This window comes from Aythya ferina (assembly GCF_964211825.1).
Source record: "Aythya ferina genome assembly, chromosome: 10".
In the NCBI taxonomy this organism is placed as follows: domain Eukaryota; kingdom Metazoa; phylum Chordata; class Aves; order Anseriformes; family Anatidae; genus Aythya; species Aythya ferina.
In genome coordinates this window covers 294,097-315,931 of record NC_140306.1, presented here as the reverse complement: position 1 = coordinate 315,931, position 21,835 = coordinate 294,097, and the positions used below count along the sequence as shown (strand labels likewise).

At 43.7% G+C, this 21,835-nt stretch overlaps 1 protein-coding gene across 9 annotated transcripts in view; it reads right to left on the bottom strand.

Annotated features, from left to right (window-relative positions):
* Window positions 1-270: 270 nt before the first annotated feature.
* The window catches only part of TMCC1 (transmembrane and coiled-coil domain family 1), a 132,120-nt gene continuing 110,555 nt past the window's right edge, over window positions 271-21,835 (bottom strand). For 8 of the 9 annotated variants that reach the window (XM_084530937.1, XM_084530939.1, XM_084530940.1 and 5 more), the window contains 3 exons: window positions 10,794-11,728; window positions 3,374-3,509; window positions 271-889 (listed from right to left, as the gene is read on the bottom strand). In XM_084530937.1, the coding sequence (XP_084387063.1) occupies window positions 575-889; window positions 3,374-3,509; window positions 10,794-11,728 (1,386 nt within the window). In that variant the 3' untranslated portion in view covers window positions 271-574. Of the gene's footprint in view, window positions 890-3,373; window positions 3,510-10,793; window positions 11,729-12,255; window positions 12,330-21,835 lie in introns of those variants that run through there. The other variant, XM_084530945.1, reaches the window with a different exon arrangement.

Sequence of the window (21,835 nt, the reverse complement as noted above, 5' to 3'; positions counted from 1 at the left end):
ACAAATGGCAAACCCAGATGCTGAGTTGGGAAAGAGATCCATGCGTTGTTTTTTCTCTTGTTAAGGAAAGAAACCACTCTGAACCCACACATTTGGACATGGAATGTGAGCAGACTTCACAGTAAAAGTTTAGTGTTATAGGTTTGCTGTGGTACCATCCCTCAAGGCTGTGCACTACATTTAGCTTTGCTCATCTTAAGTTAAACACATTCTCCTCTTCCTGACAGGTTTAGTACAGTAGTTCAAGCCACAATTTAAATTGCCCATTGGTATGCTCCAAATTTCCGTGTTTTATTTATTTGTTTTTGTACACTTTAAAGAATCTTAAGATTTGCATCCAAAGAGAACCATGCTACATAAAAATTATCCAGGATTCTCGCCAAAAAAGAGTTCTTGAATAAAATCTAAAAAATACTATTGCAATGCATCTTGCAGAGAAAAAACGTTATTCTAAATGTAAACAAATTCACTCGGACACTTTAAAACTTCAGCGGAGTAGTTGCTGACTAATCTTTGCCACGCTTGCTCACTGAGCGTGATGGGAGGGGAGCGACGCAGCCAATTCCTCATGCCATCATCTGGGGGGAGACAAGAACCGTTCCAAGTAGCCAGAGATGGCATCCCAGTGCTTCCACATAAAGGCAATGAAAACCACTATGAATAAAGTGCTGAACGTCCTATTGCGAGTTTTCATGAGGGGCACGACACAGTTGGCCACAGTGGAGACGAAGACGAGGAGGACTGCCATGACAGCTAGGAGGATGTTGATGAACTTCCCCAGCAGGTTCCTGGCTGTGGCATTCTCCAGACCCTCCAGCTGCACCACCTGCTGCTGCTGCTGCTGCAGTTCCATCTTGGAGATGCGGGTCTGGCACGCTTCCAGTGCCTCCTGTCGGCAAGAACACACTGCTCGGTTGCCAGCACCCTACACGCCCACCCCCGTGGTGGTCCATGGCATTCATCTTACTGACTAGACCAGACCACAGCCACCTTCCTCATGCACTCTTCTGCAGGATATGAGTCACTACATTGATTTCATACCCTGCAGGAGGAGTAGAAGAGGCTGTGCCATTTCATGTGATTGTGGAGTCCCTCATTAACTAGGTACTGCAGCTCATAACAAAACTTGTGATCTCATTTACATGACAGAGGCTTGACAGAGAAAGGTGACAGCTTGGGCAGAAGCCAGCCTTTGTTGAAACACGCATTTCAGATGCCACTTTGCAATGTCAGCTGTCTGTCCCTGTAGGTGGTATAAAGGTCACCTGAGAGCTCATCATCCCTCCTGTGTTGTGGTCGGACCCAGACGGAGGAGGACACCAATAGCCCTCTGTAACCAGACAGCCTTCATCTGTCTGGAAAGCAGGGGCTACCCAGTGGGCTGCTCACCTCAGCTTCGGTTTCAAGAGACACTGAGGGCACAAAGGCGCTGCGTCCAGCCAGCACTCTTCCTCTTCCACTTTGTTTGCTTACCAGAGCCTCTCATTTCCATCAGTTTCTTTTCCCTGGCTTGTGCTCGTCTGACCCCTCTGTGAGCCCAATCAATTCTCTACTGGATCTGGCAGAAAACTGGAGTCAACAAAGTAACTAATCAAAGAGGCTCAGCCTCATTCTGCTTGGTTAGCTGAATAAGATCAGGGAAGGGTCTGAGAGTGCCAGGGCTGGGATTGCACAGCTGGTGTCATGGGAGGAAGATCTCCGGAGTGCAGCAACCCTTGGCAAGTGGGCCATCGTGCAGCAGGTGGGCTACTGACAAGCAGGAGGGGTTTTAGGGCAATTTGCAATGGCACATTTCTGCTCATGGAGACAGAAAATTACAGTTTTGCCCTTAATCTTCCCTCCGAACTGCTTTTCTCATGACTCTAAGGCCAGTGTTGGGTAACAACCAGAAGTCTGCAGAGAGCAGCAGTGTCCCTCAGACTGATGTTCAGACAGGAACCAGGATGTTCTGTCTACAGACCTAGCTCCGTCAACTGTTCTTCTGCAACACCAGCCAATCCTTGTAGCTGTTCTTTCATGCAAGAAAACTTGAGGCTTACCTTTTCCTCAGCAATGCTGAGGAATAGGCTAAACCAATTTGCAAGTTTACACTGGAAGTGCTGAATCATAAATGAAGATTAAAAAAAGCTATTGAGAACCCCCCACTTCATTTTAAGTTTCCAACCTTACTTCTTCCTGCTGTATTAAATGAGAAAGGAGAATGAAACCTGAATATTACAACATTCTTCAGAGAGGCTGCTTTTTACTGAGAGAGGCCACGGCACCACTGTCCACAAACACTGATTTATTTTAAGCTTAACCTAAAGGTCATTGTCACCTGTTACATTTCTCTGCCATTGCATAATGTCTGTCAATGAAGTATGAGGCTTCTCTTTAGTTATGTTACCTGAAAGTAATGGGTAAAACTGATCAGCCTCCTCGAACAACCAGAAGCCTGAATGCACATCAACTCAACACAACTTGCAGCTGGACCCAGAAGTGTGACAAAAGCCAAGCCTCCTTTGTTTAAGAGGAGATCACCTGGCTGAAACTTCTTTGGGGGCCAGAAGCAGAACTTTGACCTACAGGTCTCTGCTCACACTATAAATATCTCACATTGGCTATCAAAGCTGAGATGCCTGCTACAACTAACATGACAAGGATTTAAAATAAATGCTAGACTTGTTTCTGAAAAGGCTTTTATAATGTTTAGCTGCTACTTAGATCATTTCCCAGGTCTTTCATTCTGTGTCTGTCTGCCTGGGTCTGTGGAAGGCCCTACAACTGTAACTCTATTTCCATAGCTTTCGTCTTTCACACACTGAAGAACACTTCTCTTTTAAAAACATCTCCGTATTTGGGCAAAACCAATGGAAAGAATTGTTTCCTGACCAGATACAGTGGATACATGAAACCAGCCTCCATCTTCCCTGAGACATCTGAGGTGATTGCTCTAAAATGTGTGACACACAAAGACACCCTAGATCTGTTTACTCAGAATGCTACTGTAAAAAAATATTCAGGTTATAGTTAGTTTCCAATATCCAAAGAAAACCCTGAAAATATAGGCAGCATGAAGAGTGGATGCAGACTTCCACTTTGCTCTAATCATTTAAAAACCCTTCGCTGGACCAAGTGGTGGGGCCCCTCAGAAGATGAACTTGCCTGCTGATGAATACACACAGCACTTCTTCACAAAAGAAGTTACTCTGGGAGATGCCTGAGGGTCAGTGACTGAATAAAGGCCTTTCAGTTATTTTTAATATGCAGTTTGGGAATAAATCTATAGCAATTAAAAACAAGTACTAAATCAAATAAGTATTTCAAAAGCAAAGCAGTTACTGAAAGGGCAGGTGGAAGACTGGACTTGAGTGCCCTAGTTTCTGCCACCCACCTGGATGTCCCGGGCTCGCTCATAAGACTGGTAGGCAATTTTCTCCTCCATGCTGGCCAGCTCCTGTTTTAGATTCAGGATCTCATTCTGGTGGAGCTCAGTCAGGTCGTTTAGCTGCTCTTCAAGTCTTTCACATCTAGAAATTAGACACATGGTATGGTGGCTTTAATGACAAGAAGAATGCACAATTACACAATAACAGTTGAGCAATGAACACCACAGACTTTTTATTGAAAACCAGAGCAACAAAGTTGGTGAAGGGTCTAGTGGGAAAAACGTATGAGGAGCAGCTGAGGTCCCTTGTTGTTGAGCGTGGAGAAGACCAGGCCGAGGGGAAGCCTCATGGCGGCCTGCAGCTCCCTCACGAAGGGAGCAGAGGGGCAGGCACTGAGCTCTGCTCTCTGGGGACAGCGACAGGACCTGAGGGAACGGCATGGAGCTGGGACAGGGGAGGGTCAGGCTGAGGGTTAGGGAAAGGTTCTGCACCCAGAGGTGGTCAGGCACTGGGACAGGCTCCCCAGGGCAGTGGTCACAGCACTGAGCCTGTTGGAGATCAAGGAGTGTTTGGACAACGCTCTCAGACACATGGTCTGATTTTGGGGTGGTCTCGTGCAGAGCCAGGAGTTGGACTTGGTGATCCTTGTGGGTCCTTTCCAACTCAGGATATTTTCTCATTCTATGATTCTAGTGTGGCTACCTCAATTGCTATGGAAGTCTGCTTTGCAAACAATATAAGGCCTTCTCACTGGGAATTAAGGAAATTCTTTCTAGCAGGTAAGATAATGTTAAGCCTGCTTCAAACCTGGGCAAAAACAAACAGAAAGGTCAAATGACAATAGTCAAGTGATAGAAGAAATCAAGGACAGAATTAGAATATTTATTCCCCGAACCTCTGTTTTAACCAGACTAAGTTCCCTTCTAATACCGTAAACTCTTAAGCATTTTCATCTATACGTAGAACAGTAATTGTGCAAAAATGACTATGAAATAACATGGGACTGATGCTTCGGAGAACGTGATGGCCTTGTCTGGTCTTTCCATGTGAGGTCACAGAGATGTCTGATTTATTTCTTTCTTTATCTCCTTTGAATGATTCAGCTTAACTAGCAAAGATCATTGTGTTATTTATAAGAAGGGAACATGAATCACTAACCTGCAGTCTCATTTTTCAGTTTGCTACACTGAATGGACCAAGAGCGGTTTGGAGGCAGAGGGCTGAACAAAAAAATGAGTAACGACAATTCTGAGAAAGTTTTAAACTGACTTCAGTGATAGTACCATGTTATTTTAGCACTATCAAAATACATTAGGGATATTTCATGTCTGTATGTAGCACTAAATTTTTGAAATGTCAAGTGCTTTGCAAGCAACTCATGTTTCAGTACCCTTTAAGAATCAGGCAAGCATTTGTCTTTCTTTCAAAAGGCAAACATGCTCAGAGAGCTTAGGTCACTACCTCAAGGGTCAGGAATGCCCAGCTAGGTACCATCCACACCAGCCTCTTCCACCATGCTCCTCACTAATTTCTCATTATTTGTCCACTGTCAGTGATAGCTCTGACAGCAACTAAGGTATGGGTACAACTGTTGTGGCCACCAGGCTTCTCCTATGCTCATTTGCACTGTCCACTCATTGTAACAGCACAGAACAACTTTACAGTACAGCTATTATCACCTGACTCTTGATACCAGCAATAGAGTAATTTGTAAGGAATTCAACATGGATAATTTCTTGTTTTAATTTCAGTTCCCCTCTGACCCTATCTGAATTTTATACACATATCTACATGCATAAAATGAATAAACAATATTTATCTACAAACAAGAATTTAATTAAAAGTTCTGAAACTGCAACAAAAATCCTTTTTTTTGTTTTTTATTCCAAGATTTCTGGTGCTTCATGAATGAAATATTCAGAATCTGCAGGCATAAACTAGTTTTTAACAATGTTCTTGGGCTTTTGTTTTTAACTGAGAAGTCTAAAGAGAATTTTCATTCACATTCCCAATGTAATATTCCTTTAATCTTGAAGGAGGAGTCAGGTGTAGTGCGACAATTTCCAACAATGAAATACATGTGGTCAACCAGCAGCCAGACTCAGACAACCACCTGCTGACATGGCTCAGCCCAGGATGGTGCCAGAGTCTCTGTGCAACCAAGGCAGGACATGCAAGAACTGGTTTCCCAGGAACTACAGGCTGCAGACATGAGAACAGCCATGTGAAGACTGGCTAATGAAGAAGGAGCCTGGATAATTAATATTGCCATTTGTTCCCACCCAGTTTAAAAAGAATACAAAACAAAACTTGCCAACAACTGAGAAATCATAACTAAATTCACTCAAAGTCCCAAAGGCAGCATTAAATTACTTGAAATATATTCAGCTAGTTAATGTAATTCAAAATTCTCCATTGAGTTTATTACACAAAAAGGAGCTTAAGTATATCTGAAAATACCATTGATTATGTTTTTTAACCTTCTCCCACATAAACACCCTTCACAAAACAGCTGTTGCCAGGCAGCTTATATCCTGTTCTTTAACAAGAGACAATTTTATTTCAAGAACTTCAAAACTACCTCAATCTACACGAAACATAAGAAAACCCTTCAAATCCATATAGTTAAGAGTTTAAGCAAAATTCTTAACTATATGGATAACATGATTATCAACACATGACTTTGCTAACATAATTAGCTAAAAGGCTGGCTCCGGTCCTCCCTGCCCAGAAAGGTGGACTACTGCCTTGTTCCAGAACCTAACTTAGTTTTCCAAGGAGTCCCACCTGCTCGACTCAAGAGCCTTTACAGTTTGCACACAACAATCATATGCCTTTTTTTTTTTTTTGTAGACAACTGCTGGAATTGGGTTATTAAAAATAATAATAATAAAAGAAATGACTTATTTTTGAAATTATATATCCTCTGTTCATCTCATTTTCACTCCTAGTACCATTATCTACAATTTAGAAAATGTCTTTTTTCCACAGTTTTATATTGGTGTTCAAATCTGAAAAGCTAAAGGGGGATCACATGACTTACAGGGCTGGAAGCCAGGGTTTTCTGTTGAAGGATGTTCAGATTAAGTTTAGAGGCATTACAAAAACAAAAGGGACAAGATGTCTGCCAAAAGGGTTAAGACTACACTCATACATCCCTTTCCAATGTACAAGTATCAGCATCTTTGCAACAGACTCTAAACTTGCCTGTGAAAATAGCAGTGCCTCTGCTCAGCAAATCCCATTCCATTCCAGGTACTGAAAGTTCTCATTAGAATTTAAGAATTATCACTACCTAAAATGGGAAATTTCCCCTTAAAATTACTACAGTATAGAGTAACAAGCTATAACTCAGAAACTTTCCTATGTAATAGATGAGTGATAATCATCATACATATTTCATTATCAGAGATGCCATATGGAAGACATCCAGTATACTGTTGGGGTGTTTGGCTAAAGTATGGGATACAGAAATACTTTGTTTAGAAAAGTTGTGTCAGATTTCCACACATTTTCTGAGGCTCACTGTTTGGTAATCAGAAAACTGACTTGAAAATGACTGTGGAAAACAATTATTACAATCTCATTTTTTAAGCACTTTTAGGCATTTTCAAGTAACAGTTGCAAAATACACAGCTAATACAGCATATTTATGGGAGATACATGATGATGGAGACATTTTATCTGTACTCAGTAAATGCTCCAGCAAGTAAAGAAACTGACTGAACTTATGCTGAAAGATCTGTACAGCACACAGTGAACTGAGTTTAGTACCTCTCTCCTCAAACATCTCTTAAAACTTTTTTTTTTTTTTTTTTTTGGTGGCTATGTTATACAGAATCTCCTCTAGCCTTTATTTGTCATCCAAATACATTTTTTATGCTACTGAACACACTGCTATCCATAGCAGAATAATAGCTAAAAGCAGTATCTATTTGCAATGTACTCCATGTCTTCTAGCTAAAGGATACGCAAGGGACAGAGCTTGCTCCAAAGGAATACTCTGTGCCAGTATTTATGCCGTGCTTTCAGCTCCAAAGCCTTTCCTGGTGAGAGAAAGAAGCTCTGCATGAATGGTTCAGTGCTTTTGTACCTGGGTGAGGGTCCTACACTGAACACGCAGCTTTTGAAATTTTAGCACATCTGATCTATTTGAAAATAAATGAGAACAGACTGAAGCCCAGTGATCAGACTGTAGCAAAAATGAAAGCGCAAGCTTCCAGCATTTTGGCTGACAGATTTCTGTGACAGGAATGTGAGAGATTTAAATGCACTTTCCAAGGATGCTGGGTTGGGCAGAAACCCAAACCCTCAGACTGGCCACACTCCAAATGTGTGAGCTCATGGATTTCACTGTGTACAAACAGGTTCCTAAAGGGACAAGAAAGATGAAAATATTCAGCAGGAACTTTATTTTGGTCTCAACAGCACAGAAAGTCCTTGCTCGTATCAGTAAACAGCTGCCACCCTCCAGCTGCCGTGATAAGCAGCTGGCCGTCCCAGGGCTCGCCCCCAACGCAGAGGCAGCACAATGGCTGCGGAGGATCAGACCAGGATCCCAGAGGCTGCGGAGGATCAGACCAGGATCCCAGAGGCTGTGGAGGCGCAGGCCGGGATCTTCCTTCCTCGATGATTCAGCCCGGGCAGTGGCGCGGTGCTGTGGGGCCAGCTGCTCTGCCAATGGGCGGGCAGGGCAGGGCAGGGCAGGGCAGGGCCGCGCGCCCCCGCGCCCCGCAGCGCGGAACTGGGGTGACTGCGGCAGCAAGGCCCTGCCCTGCGGCCGGCTAACCAAGAGCCGGGCCGACTGACAGCAAGGTCTCAAAGCGGGGCAAGAGAGGGAGGAGATGGAGCAGGTCAAGGAAAACCTGCGAGGCAAGCCACGGCCGATAAACAGAAGCTAAATGAACACGCAAGGAAAAAAGACTAGAACCTGCAAAAAAAAGCAGAAAACCTAAGAAAGAGGAAATGGCTCAAGACTGGGTGAGAAATGGTACAGCACTCACTTCGTTCCAGCTTCCAGGTACAATACAAACACTCAGTGCAGCCCTATAAGCAAAGGCTTCTCTAAAATAATTTTTTTAAACCTTAACTGGACTCAGTGCCTGTTTTTGAACACTTCCCAGAAACAGAGCAGAGCTGTGAGGTATTTATAGCTTCTAAAGCCAGTTATGATTAATTTGAATCCCCAGCCTCAAACCATGACCTCCATTTCTATCTTTCCTTTTTTTTTTTTTTTTTTTCTGAAGAGAGATGAAGAAGAAGAGTTACTGGCCAGAGGAACAGGGGCTGGCCTCCTCAGACGAGGCAGCACCGTCCTCCCAGCCCTCATGCATACCACATAGCCTTCCATTTCTCAGGGGAATGCTGTCTTCTATCTTCATGATATTTTAGAATATGGAAGCTATCAGACAAGAACCTAGATTTGTACATAAGGTATTTTTCTCAATGTGATTAATCCGTGAGCTCCTTGTGGATCGTGCAGTTACCTGCTTTGAAAGCTTGTAGAGACAAGAGCACTTAGTGTGGTTCAACTGGTCCTTTTTAAAGGTCACACCTTCAATTAATTTGCATCAGCTTTCCAAATGGCAAGTCTAAATCACTATCGTTTTATGCCTTTATAAGCTAAATGCATACTCTCCTGAAAGCTTTTCACTCCAGGCTGCCTCGGTTAGGCTATGGGCTCACCTTCAAGGTAGCACTTCATACTGGACTTGTAGGAGGACCTATGTGAACCTTGCTAAATGGTTTCAGGGAGTAACTAGTCAGTTTAGCTGACAAGAGACATCAGTCCCCAACCAAGGTCTTTTGTTTTAATTTCAAGCCACTCCTTCAGTTGGACTGTGCTTGCATATAGCGTTCCACTATGAATGGCTACTGCTGTATGTGGGAAACAACAACCTACACAGCACCAGACAACAGGACCCCTCTCTGCCGGGGTGCAGAAGATCAAACTCTACATCGCTTCACAACGTGACTTCATGACAATGAAGTACTAGGAACCAAAGTTGCTGTGTTAGGCTCCGGTTTCAGTGAATCGCTGATGGTTGCAACGTGGGATTAGAAAGTGATGTTGGTCTGGCTTTGTCTAGCCAAGCTTTGCAAAACACACAGAAAGCCTGCTGTCACTACAAGATCCTAGCAGGCTAAGCCTTTTAAAATGTTTTTCCAATGATCTGGCACCAGCATGTCTGAAAAGCTGTAGGGTGACTATGTAGCACCGTGCAAACCAACACAGCAAATGGCACAGGGTACTTCAGAAAGCCTGTCCCCACATCCAGCAGCTGCACCGAGTCTCAGTTTGTGCTTCACAGCCTGGTCTAACTGGTGAAGGCCACAAACAAGCTCCTTACAAAGGCCTGCTGTGCTCCATCAGAATGAGGATTTGGGTGCCTTGAATTTTTTATCTAAAGTTCTGAAAGTGCAGTTGAAGAACCACACTGAATTTAGGTCCTGAAGGGCTGGCAGAAGGCCAGACTCCCTCTACCCACCCCAACAGGAGGCTGGGGAGCAGCCCCTGCTCCCAGCATGTGATGGGGATGCAGCACAATCTGCAGGGCAGCACGGGGACAGCCTGCTGAGAGCTCTCACTGCCAGCATGGGAGGAGAAGGGAAATCATTCCCCTCAGGAACTGAGGTGGCCAGAGGTGGTGGCTGCCATACTGCCAGGCTGCCCCTTGTCACACCCAGAGCCAGGAACTGGTAGTACCACAGCAGCCCCACCACCTTCCCATCCCTTCCAGCAAGGGGAAGACTGATCAGAACACCAGGTTACCCACTTCCAGAGCCACATTACCTCTGCAAAAAGAACAGAAGTAACAGCACATTACCATGCCATTAGTTAACATTTAATATTTCTTTGAACTCTGCTGCTGTGGGGCAGAGCTGAGAAGAGAAGGGAAGGGAACGTAAACAGGAACCTAGGTTTGGTGTATGAGTAAGAGTGCGTCTTTTTGGAGAGCCTTAAGAATTCTGGTTATTTCTTTTTCTGTTAGATGTGAATCTGAGCAGTGGAGGAGGCAGAGTCAGGATGCTGCCCATTTGTACCCTCCTGAACCTTGCCTTGTCTCAGACCTTTGTGGGCTTTTTCCTAGGTAAAGCGCTTCCTGGGTAACAGTCACTGCATCAACGTACTCCTGTTTTCTGGGGACACCACCTTTCTAAACTTCTTTGGCTTGACTTTTTATCTCAAAAGAACTATGAAATGGCCTTTTAAATGGCCTTTTTTTTTTTCTGTGTCTTTCTTGTAGAGAGAAGGAAATGAACAGCAGGATCATGATATTTGCAAAGCACGATGTTTGGAGGGCAAAATCCAAAGATGACTCCAAAGCTTCCTACTTGAACCAAGCTGCTGAGTACTACTATCCAGGACTCCCATGCTCTGCAACTCACAGTATTTAACAGAAAAACTAATAAAACAGTACTTACCTGTACCGCTCCTCCTGCAAAGTCTGCATTATTAACGAGTAATCCCTCTGATAGCGAACCTTAAGGTCCTCAAATGATTCTTCCAGTCTTGCCTGTGTCTCTCGAATTTCTTGAATCTCATGTAGTATTGCATCAAACCCTGAGCTCTGCATATCCAGAGTGTTTGTTTTGGAGCTGGAAGCTCCCACAGGGCCCCCTGTTGTGCTGTTGGCTCCCACTGAGCCTGACGTGGCACTGGAGCAATCCTCTTCACTGCCATATTTTGGGCTTGACTGAAAGTTCTGGATAACACCTAGAGCCTTGCCTCCTGTCCCATCTTCCTGGCCTTCTTCTAAGGAGTCTTTCAGATTAGCAATATTGTCTGCACTCCCAAACTTGTTCCTTATGAGGGAGGCAATCTCACGAGGTTTGGAAACCACAGCTCCTGCTGCTGAATGTGTGGCTTGGGAGAAACTGGAAAGCCCACCTTTAACACTATCTACTACTCCCTCACTGAAGCCAGTGACTTTTGCTCCAACATCTTTCAATCCCTGATGCATATCCCTGAAGACATCCTTTGGCTGCCGTGGCATCCCATTCTGCTCAATCTCTCGTAGCTTTCGATGGTAATGCTCTAGTTTCTTCTGCAGCTGCGAGATCGTCTGGGCGGACTTTTGATTTTTCTTCTCAAACACTTGCTTAATACGGGCGCTCTGCTGCTTGTCTGCGTTGTTGGCTAGTTTCAGGTACTCTGCCACATTGTCATCACGGGCTGTTTGTTCGATTTTGATCTGCTCAGTCAACTTCAGTATCTTCTGTTGCAGGTGTGTGATAGCCACTTTTGTACGCTGAGGATCTGGGGTCCCATCAACAGAGTCTGCATTGATGCTGCCATCAGTGCTCGAGGCCACTGCACTAGAGGTCTGCGCTAGGCTGCTGACTTCCAATCGCTCGATCTAGACGAGGAAAGAGAGAAATATAAACACTAAAGACCAGTTTTACTAACATAGAAACCTGTCCTTTTTTGTACCAGCCATCTTGACACGTGGATGTTATTCTACAAAAATGCACCTTTTTTCAGCTGGCCAGGGTATAGTATAAATCTCCCTAAATCTCTACACGTAAGAATTGAGCATGATGTGTTTTACGGGCAGGTAGTAAAAGCAGAGGAAAAGGAAAGCAAACTCCCAAACACTTGATGGCCTTGAACAACCAAAAAGTCAAGCACAAAGCAAGACAGAGAACCCAGCTTTGGCAGGCTGACTTCTGGGAAGTTTTGATATGTGGCCAGTGGCTCCATCAGCATCAGAATACAAAGGTAGAGAAGGTGAGCGTAAAAGAGCAAAAGCCATATACATCAAGTAAGTAGAAAACCCAAAGCATTCTCTGCGCCTCATTTATTTATACGAAAGCAAGGAAGTACCGAAACTTGGTGAAACAAAAGATCTACCGAGCGCAGCGCTCAGAGCAGAAATAAACAGACCTCCCGACCTCTGAAAGCATGCCCTGCTTCGCGTTCCCAGGCCCGCAGCTCATGCTGCTGGCGATGCGGCGCGAGTGGGTGCCTCGGAGCAGAAGGAAAACGCGACGGAGACGCGGGGCGCTGCTTCCCCGCAAAGGAGGCGCCCGAGCCTTCTCCTCCGGCCCGAAGCAGCACGCCGCCCCGCGGCACCTCCCGCCCCCGGCCCGCCCCCGCCGAGCCCCGCGCCCCGGTACCTTGGCCCGGCGGAGCAGCAGCGCCCGCTCCCAGTGCATGGCTCCCGCCGGGCGCCCGCATGGCCCCGCGCCGCGCCCCACCTGCCCGCCCCGCCCCGCCCCGCCCCGCCCCGGTCCCGGCCCCGGCCCCGGTCCCGGCGGGTGCGGGGCTGCCGCAAGGCCCCGACGGGAGCCGCCCGCGCCCCTCAGCGCCGGCGGCGAGGCCTCGCCCTGCAGCTGGCGGGGGGCGCGCCTCGCCCCTGCCGTTTACCCCTGGGACTCGGTGGGCTGGAAACCTGGCCGCTGGCGTTTCCAGACCACGCCGCTGCCACCTCCTCGTCCACGCTACTGTCGTGTTGACGGCAGCTTAGTAATGCTTTGAAAGGTGAAGTCTAAAAATGATGCTTAGAACCACCTCTATTCACGTGGAGGGGATGGAGAGGGAAAAAAGAAAAAAAAAAAAAAAACAAAAAACACCACCGTTTTAATTAGTTTTAAACCATGCAGAACAAAATAAACATTTTGGCTTTTACAAACACAGCAAACAGCTCTGTAACACGCTGGATAAACAGGCTGTGATTCACGCGCTACACATCCAGCAAACAAGATTTAATGGTACACATTTCTTCTCCTTGGAACCAGCAGCCTGATTTAAACAATGGACAGCATTGCCAATCACTTAAACAACTACCATTCAATTCATGGCTTACCCACCAAATGCAGAATGCATTTCCACATCTGTCTTGTGAACATACACTTCACGAAACAACAGCAAAATATTAGCGTTAATTGTACCCCTCTGGTTTCAGTAGTTTATATTTGTGATTCACCACAACAAAGCAGTACCCTGCAGTAGAGGGGCAGTGCTGCGTGTGCGGCAGCAACTCTGCTGCTGCTGAGCGGGCTGAGCCAGCCTTTCCCAGCAGCTTCACATGGAGGCTCTCTGCTATTGCATTGAAAGGAAAGACAATTACCTGTATGGAGCACTCAGCTGATTTATTTTCTAGGGGAGTTTGGGTACTGGAAACCACAGAATATCAGCTTTCAAGTCTGTAGCGACTGCAGAAATATCAACCACTCTCTCAAACAGGTTTATTTGTATAAACCCATGATCTCGAGACAGATTAGTGGAAGACTAGTGCAGAGGACTTACACTAAATCAGTGGGACTAACAATACATGGCATTAGTACTGTAGAGAGAGTATTCTGTCTCTGAGATGTACGGACACAATTGGTAAAACACCTTCTTGGAATTTGCAATTTCATCCACATTTTCATAGGACTGTCACTGATCCAATTTCTTCATATGGCCCAGAAGTAAACAAAGATCCTGCGCACACCAGGCACGCCTGACCTAGACAGTGGTGGCCACCAATTCCCTGAGGCATAAAGTGCTTAGCTCCTTCTCAACAGATCCTTTACGATCAGCAGACACAGCTCTATTTACTGCTTTTCCAACTTGCCATAATCTGCAAAGCAGCACAGTGTAGACTCTCCTATTCTGTACACCAACACAATCTTATTATTCCTCTAAACTGCTTTACAAAAACAAGCTGGCTTCTCAAAAAATAATAAAAAAAGCAACAAACAAACAAAAACCCCTACCAACCCATTTGTAAAGATTTGTAAATATTAAGATCATGTCAATATCAAGAAGGAAAGATTAATATTAAATATCAAGAAGTAAATATTAGTATAAATGGCAGATAAAAAAAGAAAAAAAAAAAAACACACAAACTTAATGCTTTTCTTTTTTTTTTTTTTCCCCCCCCCAGAAAGTAACTTGAGATAACATTTCATAACTAAATACTTTTGAACCTGGCAGTGGTAAAGGTGGGTGCGAGTGGGTCTGATCCAGCGTCCCAGAACCACACCGGGCTACGAGCTCACCCACAGCACAGATGTGCTACAAGCTGAAACTGGCACATTCAGTGTTGTAGAACGAAATGGAACTTCAACATTACTTTGCAATAACAAGTTTCTATTGACTTAATTCGCTGCAATTTGGGTCTAAATAGCATGTGTGGGTAATTATAAATTAAACTACCAGTACACTCTTCTTTCAGACAAGAGTTTTTTGAGAGGAGAAAATCCACAGAAAGTTTCTCTTTCCCCCTTTTAAAGGCAGTTACTTCAGCGTATATTCTCAGGTTATTTTCCTATACCTGTGACAGAAAATAATCCGGAATAGCTGTAATAGAGTACACCATCTTGGGTTAATTATTTCAGAATTACCATTTGTGTGGACATTACTCTGGACTGATACAAAGGGTTTCTTCCAATTAAAAAGCAAATGACTGTACAAAGTGCTATTCTGGGGCAGAACAGAGATAAGTACCTTCACTGTATCAACAGTGCTTTAGAAAGGGAAGACTCAGCACAAAGCGGGCCCCTCAGAACACCGGGAAATGCTGGTGTAATGTTATTGATTTAAGATGACTGGCAATCTGTCCTGAAAAGATGCTGGTAAATGAAGTATTTTAATGGTCAATGTTTGTATAAAAATAGGCATTACAATTCAGTTTGAAAATCTGCCTTGCAATACAATTTTGCAGTATATTGAGTCAGTCTAAACCGAGTGGACCTGCATGACCACCCAACCAGGAGGTAACTGAAAACTGCTTTGGCATTATGCCATCGATCAAATGAAGTCACATGAGGACTTTCCTTCTTGCTCCTCCTCAAGATCTTATCAAATTCCTAGCACTTTTGAAGCTATCGTGCCTTCCCTTCTATAAAAGCTTTTCTATCTGTTTTGCAATAATAGGCAGTCCATACAGAACCTATGATTCTGCCTCTTTTGGCTTTTCTGAAGATTAAATGTGTTCATTTTAAGGTGTTTCACCCTTCTATAGAAAGTACTTCAGTAAATTTACAAAGTCTGTTTTTTTTTTTTTTCTCTCTTCTTGTTTTAAAACACGCAGAGCAGCTGGCTTAAGCAAATAGTAGCAGAATTCAGAACAAGCCTACTTTAAGGAGATTGCTCCGCTCTCGTTTCCTTCCATATTTGGAGCTTTAAAATTGTGACTGCAAAGCATCATGCTACTTGGAATAAAAATATATAGGGCAAGGTGAGAAAGGTGAACTGAGAACAACAGAAATGAACAGCCCTGGAAGGAAACTGAGTGATTTCTTGGGTGCCTGGATTAGTCATATTTCCCAGTGACTGAGCACTCTCAGTGGTATAGAAAACTAATCACTAAAAAATTCAGGTGTTTTTTTTTTTTCCACCTCACTGTATTGAAGGCAGTACAGTGCCTTCATCAGAAGAATTTAGGAGACTCACAGAAAGTAGTAAGTTTTAGATTTCCTGTTTCAAAACAGTCCTCATTAACAGACTCGTCAGCGCAGGGCTGACAAAGACGTGTGTGCTGTAGGTGCAGACAAACTGGCTGCTCCCTGGGACGCAGCAGACAGGACAGGATGACTCGGGCGAACCTCTCCATGTCAGGTGGACAGACAGTCGCCTGCCGTGGGCATGAAGCAGTGTGGAGTCCAGTGATGGATGCAAGACAGTTAGCTCATTAGGAAATATGACCTGTAATTAACACCTTATGGGAATAAAAATTAGAGGGGAGAAAGAAAGAATGTCTTTCATGTTTGACTGTGTCTGCGGATTTACCACACCATACAGACATACGCCTGTACTACAACCCCTCCAGCCTCAGCTTGGCCCCGTCCCAGTGGGAGGCTGAGATCCGGCTGCAGAGAGCATGTGGAGCCCAAGACCCTTCGTGGCCTGGGCCTGTGGGTGACAGGAGGGTTGCGTGGAGTCGCACCTTTGAACTGAGATGCCGAGTGAGATCCAGATTGCTTGTTCTTAGAACCCCCAGAACACGCTCTATATTTATTAAACTCTGAAATGCTTGAAATAGATAATTCCTTTTGATGCCTCTCAAGTCTCCTTGCACTTTCAGCTGGATGTAGAATTATTTACTTCCTACCCTGATCTGCAGTGGCTCTGAACACCAACCTGAAACGTTATTTTAAGGCACCTTTATGTGAAATTTTCAGTGCCAAAAAAGTGAGCTTTGGGGGGAAAAAGAATACACACGAGCTAATGCAGATAAACAAAACAGTGAAAAATAAAAGTTATTGAGACCTCTGGAGAACAGCAACAAACAAACACAAAAAATATTGGATTTTGGAATTGGATACTCGAGTGTTAAAACAGATCCAGTTTCCTATTCAAACATACGGTCATGTTTTGCAAAGAATTATTTTAGATGTCCCTAAGAGAGGTTTTATACCACCAGACTTCACTTTTTTGTTGCTAACTGTATTGAATTTTTAAAAAGACTTCATCAGAGGGAACAGATATTTTGCGATACCATTCTTGTAAGCCTGGCAGAACTACTCACAGAAATGCTAAAATACAGTTCTAAAAATAGTTCAAGATACCAGATACAAAACAGTGAAACTGATCTCAGACAGCTATGACCAAATGGGTAAGCCATTTCATCATCATTTTAAAATAACATTAAAGTAAGCTTATAAAGAAGAAGCACTTACGACTGATTTTCAGCCACACCAAAAGACACAAGAGGCAGGAAGTCACTTTTTTTTTTTTTTTTTAATAAACAACTTTTTCAGAAAGTCACAAGTCTGTGATCCCATGGCAGCCACTTTGGCTGCGGTCCCATATCAACAGGGGAGAATTACCATTTGTTACTCAGGGAGGATGTTTTCTCGTCCACTTGGCCCAGCTGGGTCAGAGGTACACGTGCAGTGTTCCACAGGTACTGCTGTACTGTGTTCTGCACTACAGTTGTCCATGGTGTGCTGCTGCTGAGAAACCAAATGCCAGGGAAAAGGAGTTCCTTTTACTTCCTACTTTGCTCTAAAACATCGCTGGTGAATGGACCTTAGTAAATTCTCACATTTCCAATGGGCTTATTGCTGTATGTGTCAGTGTGGGATACTGTATAATATTTTCCTTTCTAAAAGCAAACAGATGGCGAACTGCACTATGCATAAGATTTAGAAAAACTGTATCTTGATAATGTTCAGGATCAAGTCGCTTCAGAGTCAAGAAATTCTGTGAGCAGGAAGGTATCTGTATGAAAGGGGCTTGAGATTACTTAAAATAAATGATTCTCAAATTTAGTTTTATCTTTCTTGTTTCCATCCAACATGTTTTTGGTAACATCTCTTATTTTGAGGAGTCAAAGGTGGCTTTTATTGCTTTAACACAGGGGTGACAAACAGTAGAAGAAAACCATCTTCTGTTCAATAAACTATGTGTCACATGAAGTAGAATAAAGTTTTTGGCTGCTGCTGCAGTTTCCACCAAAGTAGTAATATACCCCAAATTCACATCAGTTCCAGGAGTCCTGCACTTCAAAGAGAGATGTGTTTTTAAGAGGTATGAAACTGACAGTCTGGCAAACTATGGCTGTAGAAAAAACCACAGCTCTTGATAACAGGATAGAGGTGTTAACCTCAGTTTATGATAATGACACTGTAATTTCTCATTTGGCCCTGTGTTCCTCATTTCCCTACACGGCAGTTTTGTACATTGTGAAAAATGACCTCCATTAGGCCCCAAACGTTTATATATCTGCATTAAATCATCTAAATGTACATTTTTATAAAGCCATGCATAGAATCACTGTGAGGTACAGTGAAGAAGCATTTAAACAACATGAATTACTATGAGGTACCTTCCACACATTCAGTTAAGTGTAATTTACAGCCAGATATCACCCTCCTGCATAAAACCCGTAGCATAATTCTTTAAACAATATTTGAGTCAAGGTGGCATCAGCTCTACTGTCAGGTGAGTACGCCGTGTATGATGCCCCTACTGGATCCAGTGAAGACAAACCATACTGCAAAATCTACTGTGGGTCCTGAATTAAAAAAAAAAAATACTGGAAATTACTCTGTCTGACCTACTTTGGTATTGTAATAAGTAATTTATGACCTATGGTTGAGACAGCTTTTTTCTAATGCTTTGCTTCTGATAGGATGTTACAAAACCACAGACTGGCCGAGGTTGGAGGGGCCTCTGGAGGTCTTCTTATTCAAGCTCCCTGCTCAAACTGGACCACCTAAAACAGGCTTCCCAGCACCATGTCCAGACAGCTTTTGAATATCTCCCAGGATGTAGATGGCACAACCATGTAGTATACTTGTGGATATGTTTATAAAGACAAAAAACTTGGGCCTGCAACCCTTTTACTCTGTCTACTGCAACACTGCCACACGTTTGATACTATCAACTCTCTGGCTCACTATTTGTTGCAAGTTGCATGTTTATATCATTGCAAATCCTGTGTCCAGGATGCCTCTTGATCCAGATGGAACAGCAGACATAAGGGAAAAGATTTCTGTTCATTCACCTCTAGACTAAATACAGGCAGAAGATCCAAATAATGCTGTACTGAACCACCCCTAGAAGCACAACAGCTCCCTCCCGTGTGAACGCACAGAAGAGTGAGTTATACCTTCCACCTTCCCCAGCAAGTGCCCAGTGCACATACATGCTCGTGCACTACTTAACACCTGCCTTGGCTTTACTGCCAACACGAATACAAAAGGAAAACAAAGGAAAACAGGTCCAGCATGATTCCTCATGACACACGGTGCAGTTACTCTGCAAAAATTTATAGGCTGATTCCATCTTCAGAAACTGTAGCAACTTCATATTTTAAGAGGCCTCCCTCTACTTACCCACTGAAACTGCTGGTCATTGCCAGGAACTGTTTTGAGCAGTCCTTATTACACTCCAAAATCAAAATCAAAACCAGAACTGGCTAAGGAAAGCATATGAACAGATGGACAGCTCAAAGAAGTCTGTGTGTTTTTCATACTACAGTCCACTGGTTAGATTATAATTAGGATTTCTAAAAGACATAAACAATCTTTGCCTGTGGGCAATTAACCCTCAAAATGATAGGAAGACTGGCCTGGTTACAACAACAACAAAAAACACCATGAGAAAGCAAAAATGGCAAATGACTGAAAAAGTACAATAAAAATTCCCATACAATCCCTTTGTCTGCCTAAGATAACAACTAGAGCAAGGAACCAACACTGGTAACACCAAAAGGAAATGTCTTTATACCTTAGTCATAGCAGTTAAACAATGATGAGCGATGATTAGTAAAACAGTTGCACTCACATGTCACATCTGCCAACCCAGAGGAATGCATGTGGTTCTCAGCATTCCTGTGTGCCCAGTGTGTCCTCACGCTCTAGAAAGGGGAAGAGATGGCAGATACCTAACCAGGGAGAGAAAGGCTAGACAGCAGCCTCAAGAGAACAACATTTTACAATAATCTTGAGAGACCTGTATGCGATTTAGTGTTCCCTTTCTTTGGTGACAGTGCCAAGGTAAGCAGTTTCTTGCCTAACTTTGTGCTGGCATGAGCAGGGGATGGGAAGGACAACAACTTGTGGGGCTGAGTGGTGGGTCAGACTGGGGTCTGACCTCCACTAGGCCTAACCCAGCCAGAAGGACCTAGGAGATGTTTTGCTCTTGGTAAGCTCCCACGCCTGGCTCACCGCAGGGCTCCACGAACTATCAGCAGGTCTGCAGGACCACCACTAGAAGGAAGAAGTGACCAGGGATTGCCTAAGTTGGTGCTATTGCTGCAAGAAACTTACATCAAGCTATGGCCTGAGGTATGCATACAAACACTCTTCCACAACTCTTATCTGGAAAGGACAGCTGCAGTGTGACTCTCCTATGGCCTTGCCACTTAATTCAATGTGAAATGGAGATATGACTTCATATGCTGTTTTGACGGACAGAGTTTGGCGAAAAAGCAAGCAGCCGTATTCTCCTCATCTCTGTCGACTGCAGAAATTTCCCCAAAGAGACCAGTATTTCAGCTCAGCAGCTGGTGGGGTCAGGGGGGACTGTGGAAGATCGCTGCTACCACAGGAGATCTGACTTGCTCTACGAGAAAGAATTGCATGGGGCGCCGATCACCAGTAGCTTAACTCATTCCACAGCAAAGCTGCAGGAAAATCTGTACCGGGACAATACAATCCCTGCGCATGGGTGTTCCCTGCATAGCATTTCCAGCACAGCAGAGCTAGCCAGGCCCTACGTCATCCCACTTTTTGGATCACTTACTCACTGGTTATGAGGTACCTGATGCTACAAAAATTGACCTGCACCTCTCCCAGCTGAGGTAACGCACACAAAACCATGACTGCTGACCTGGTGGGAGTGGTGGGCAGAGGCAAGGGGCATTACGCAGAGAGGATGAAGACACAGCACCAGGCACCAACTGTGCCCTCGAGCATTTGCACCCTAAAGACAGAAGGGAACATGACAACAGCGTAACGTGACCCCAGAGATAACATCTATGGCTCCTTCAGTTCTTTTTAAAATCCAGTTGTTATCAAAGTCCTTACCTTCTTGACCTTGAACTTTAAAAATTTAAGCAAAGACATTTTTGAATGCAAAAGAGTAATGCTTTGTGGTCCAATTCAGTCATGTCTTTCCAAAGCTACAGAGAAGTCAAGAAGTCCGTCAGAAGTTCTAGCTGAATAAACAGGACAGCGATGATGACATTATGGATAAGACGAGTCCAACAGAACGAATAAAACAATATGAATAGAAAAATAGGAAGGAACTGAATAATACACAAGGCTTGCAGGAACTTGATTTTTGAGGCAAAAGAGGATGACAGTAAAATACGGCTAAAATAATGTTAATGGATGTTTATTTTAGCAGCTGCAAATTTTTAATCAAGACGGGCCTGCCAATCAGGCCAGAAGTTACAATAATAAGGATAGGAAATGAGGTAAAGCTGAACAAAAGTTAAGTATAGGGATTGGGAGGAAAGGGCAGATTTGGAAACAAGCTTACACAAGATTTCATCAGAAAATAACTATGTAAAATGACCTTTTTGCTTATTTGTTTGGGGATTTTTTTTGTCTTTTAAAATTTATTCTATTTTCCCCAGTATGTTCAAATCACATCTCATTAACTTACAGACAAAACTATTGTTAACACTTCCCAGAGAGTACAGTTTATTTTCCTCATGCTTCAAGCTGCTATTTGATAAATGCAGATTATCATTGCATCTCACATATTCATTAGTGAAGAAAAGAGTTTAATTTTTCAGATTGCAAGTTAAATTTGTCTTGTAAAGCAACTGGGCAAAACAGGTCTGGAATCTGGGAGAACAAACATCTCTGTGATCATTCTGTACAGAATGACCACACATGAGAGAACAAGGATTTCCCCCTTCTCAGGAGATTTTTCTTGTGAAAGTTAGCACGCAAGTCATTGCTAAGTGTTTAGTTTAAATAGCTCACGTTCCTGAGCACAACCATGCTTCTACACTTCACTTGTTTTTATTTATTTTTCAATTGTGATATTTTCTGCAAGTACAACACAGAGTGTG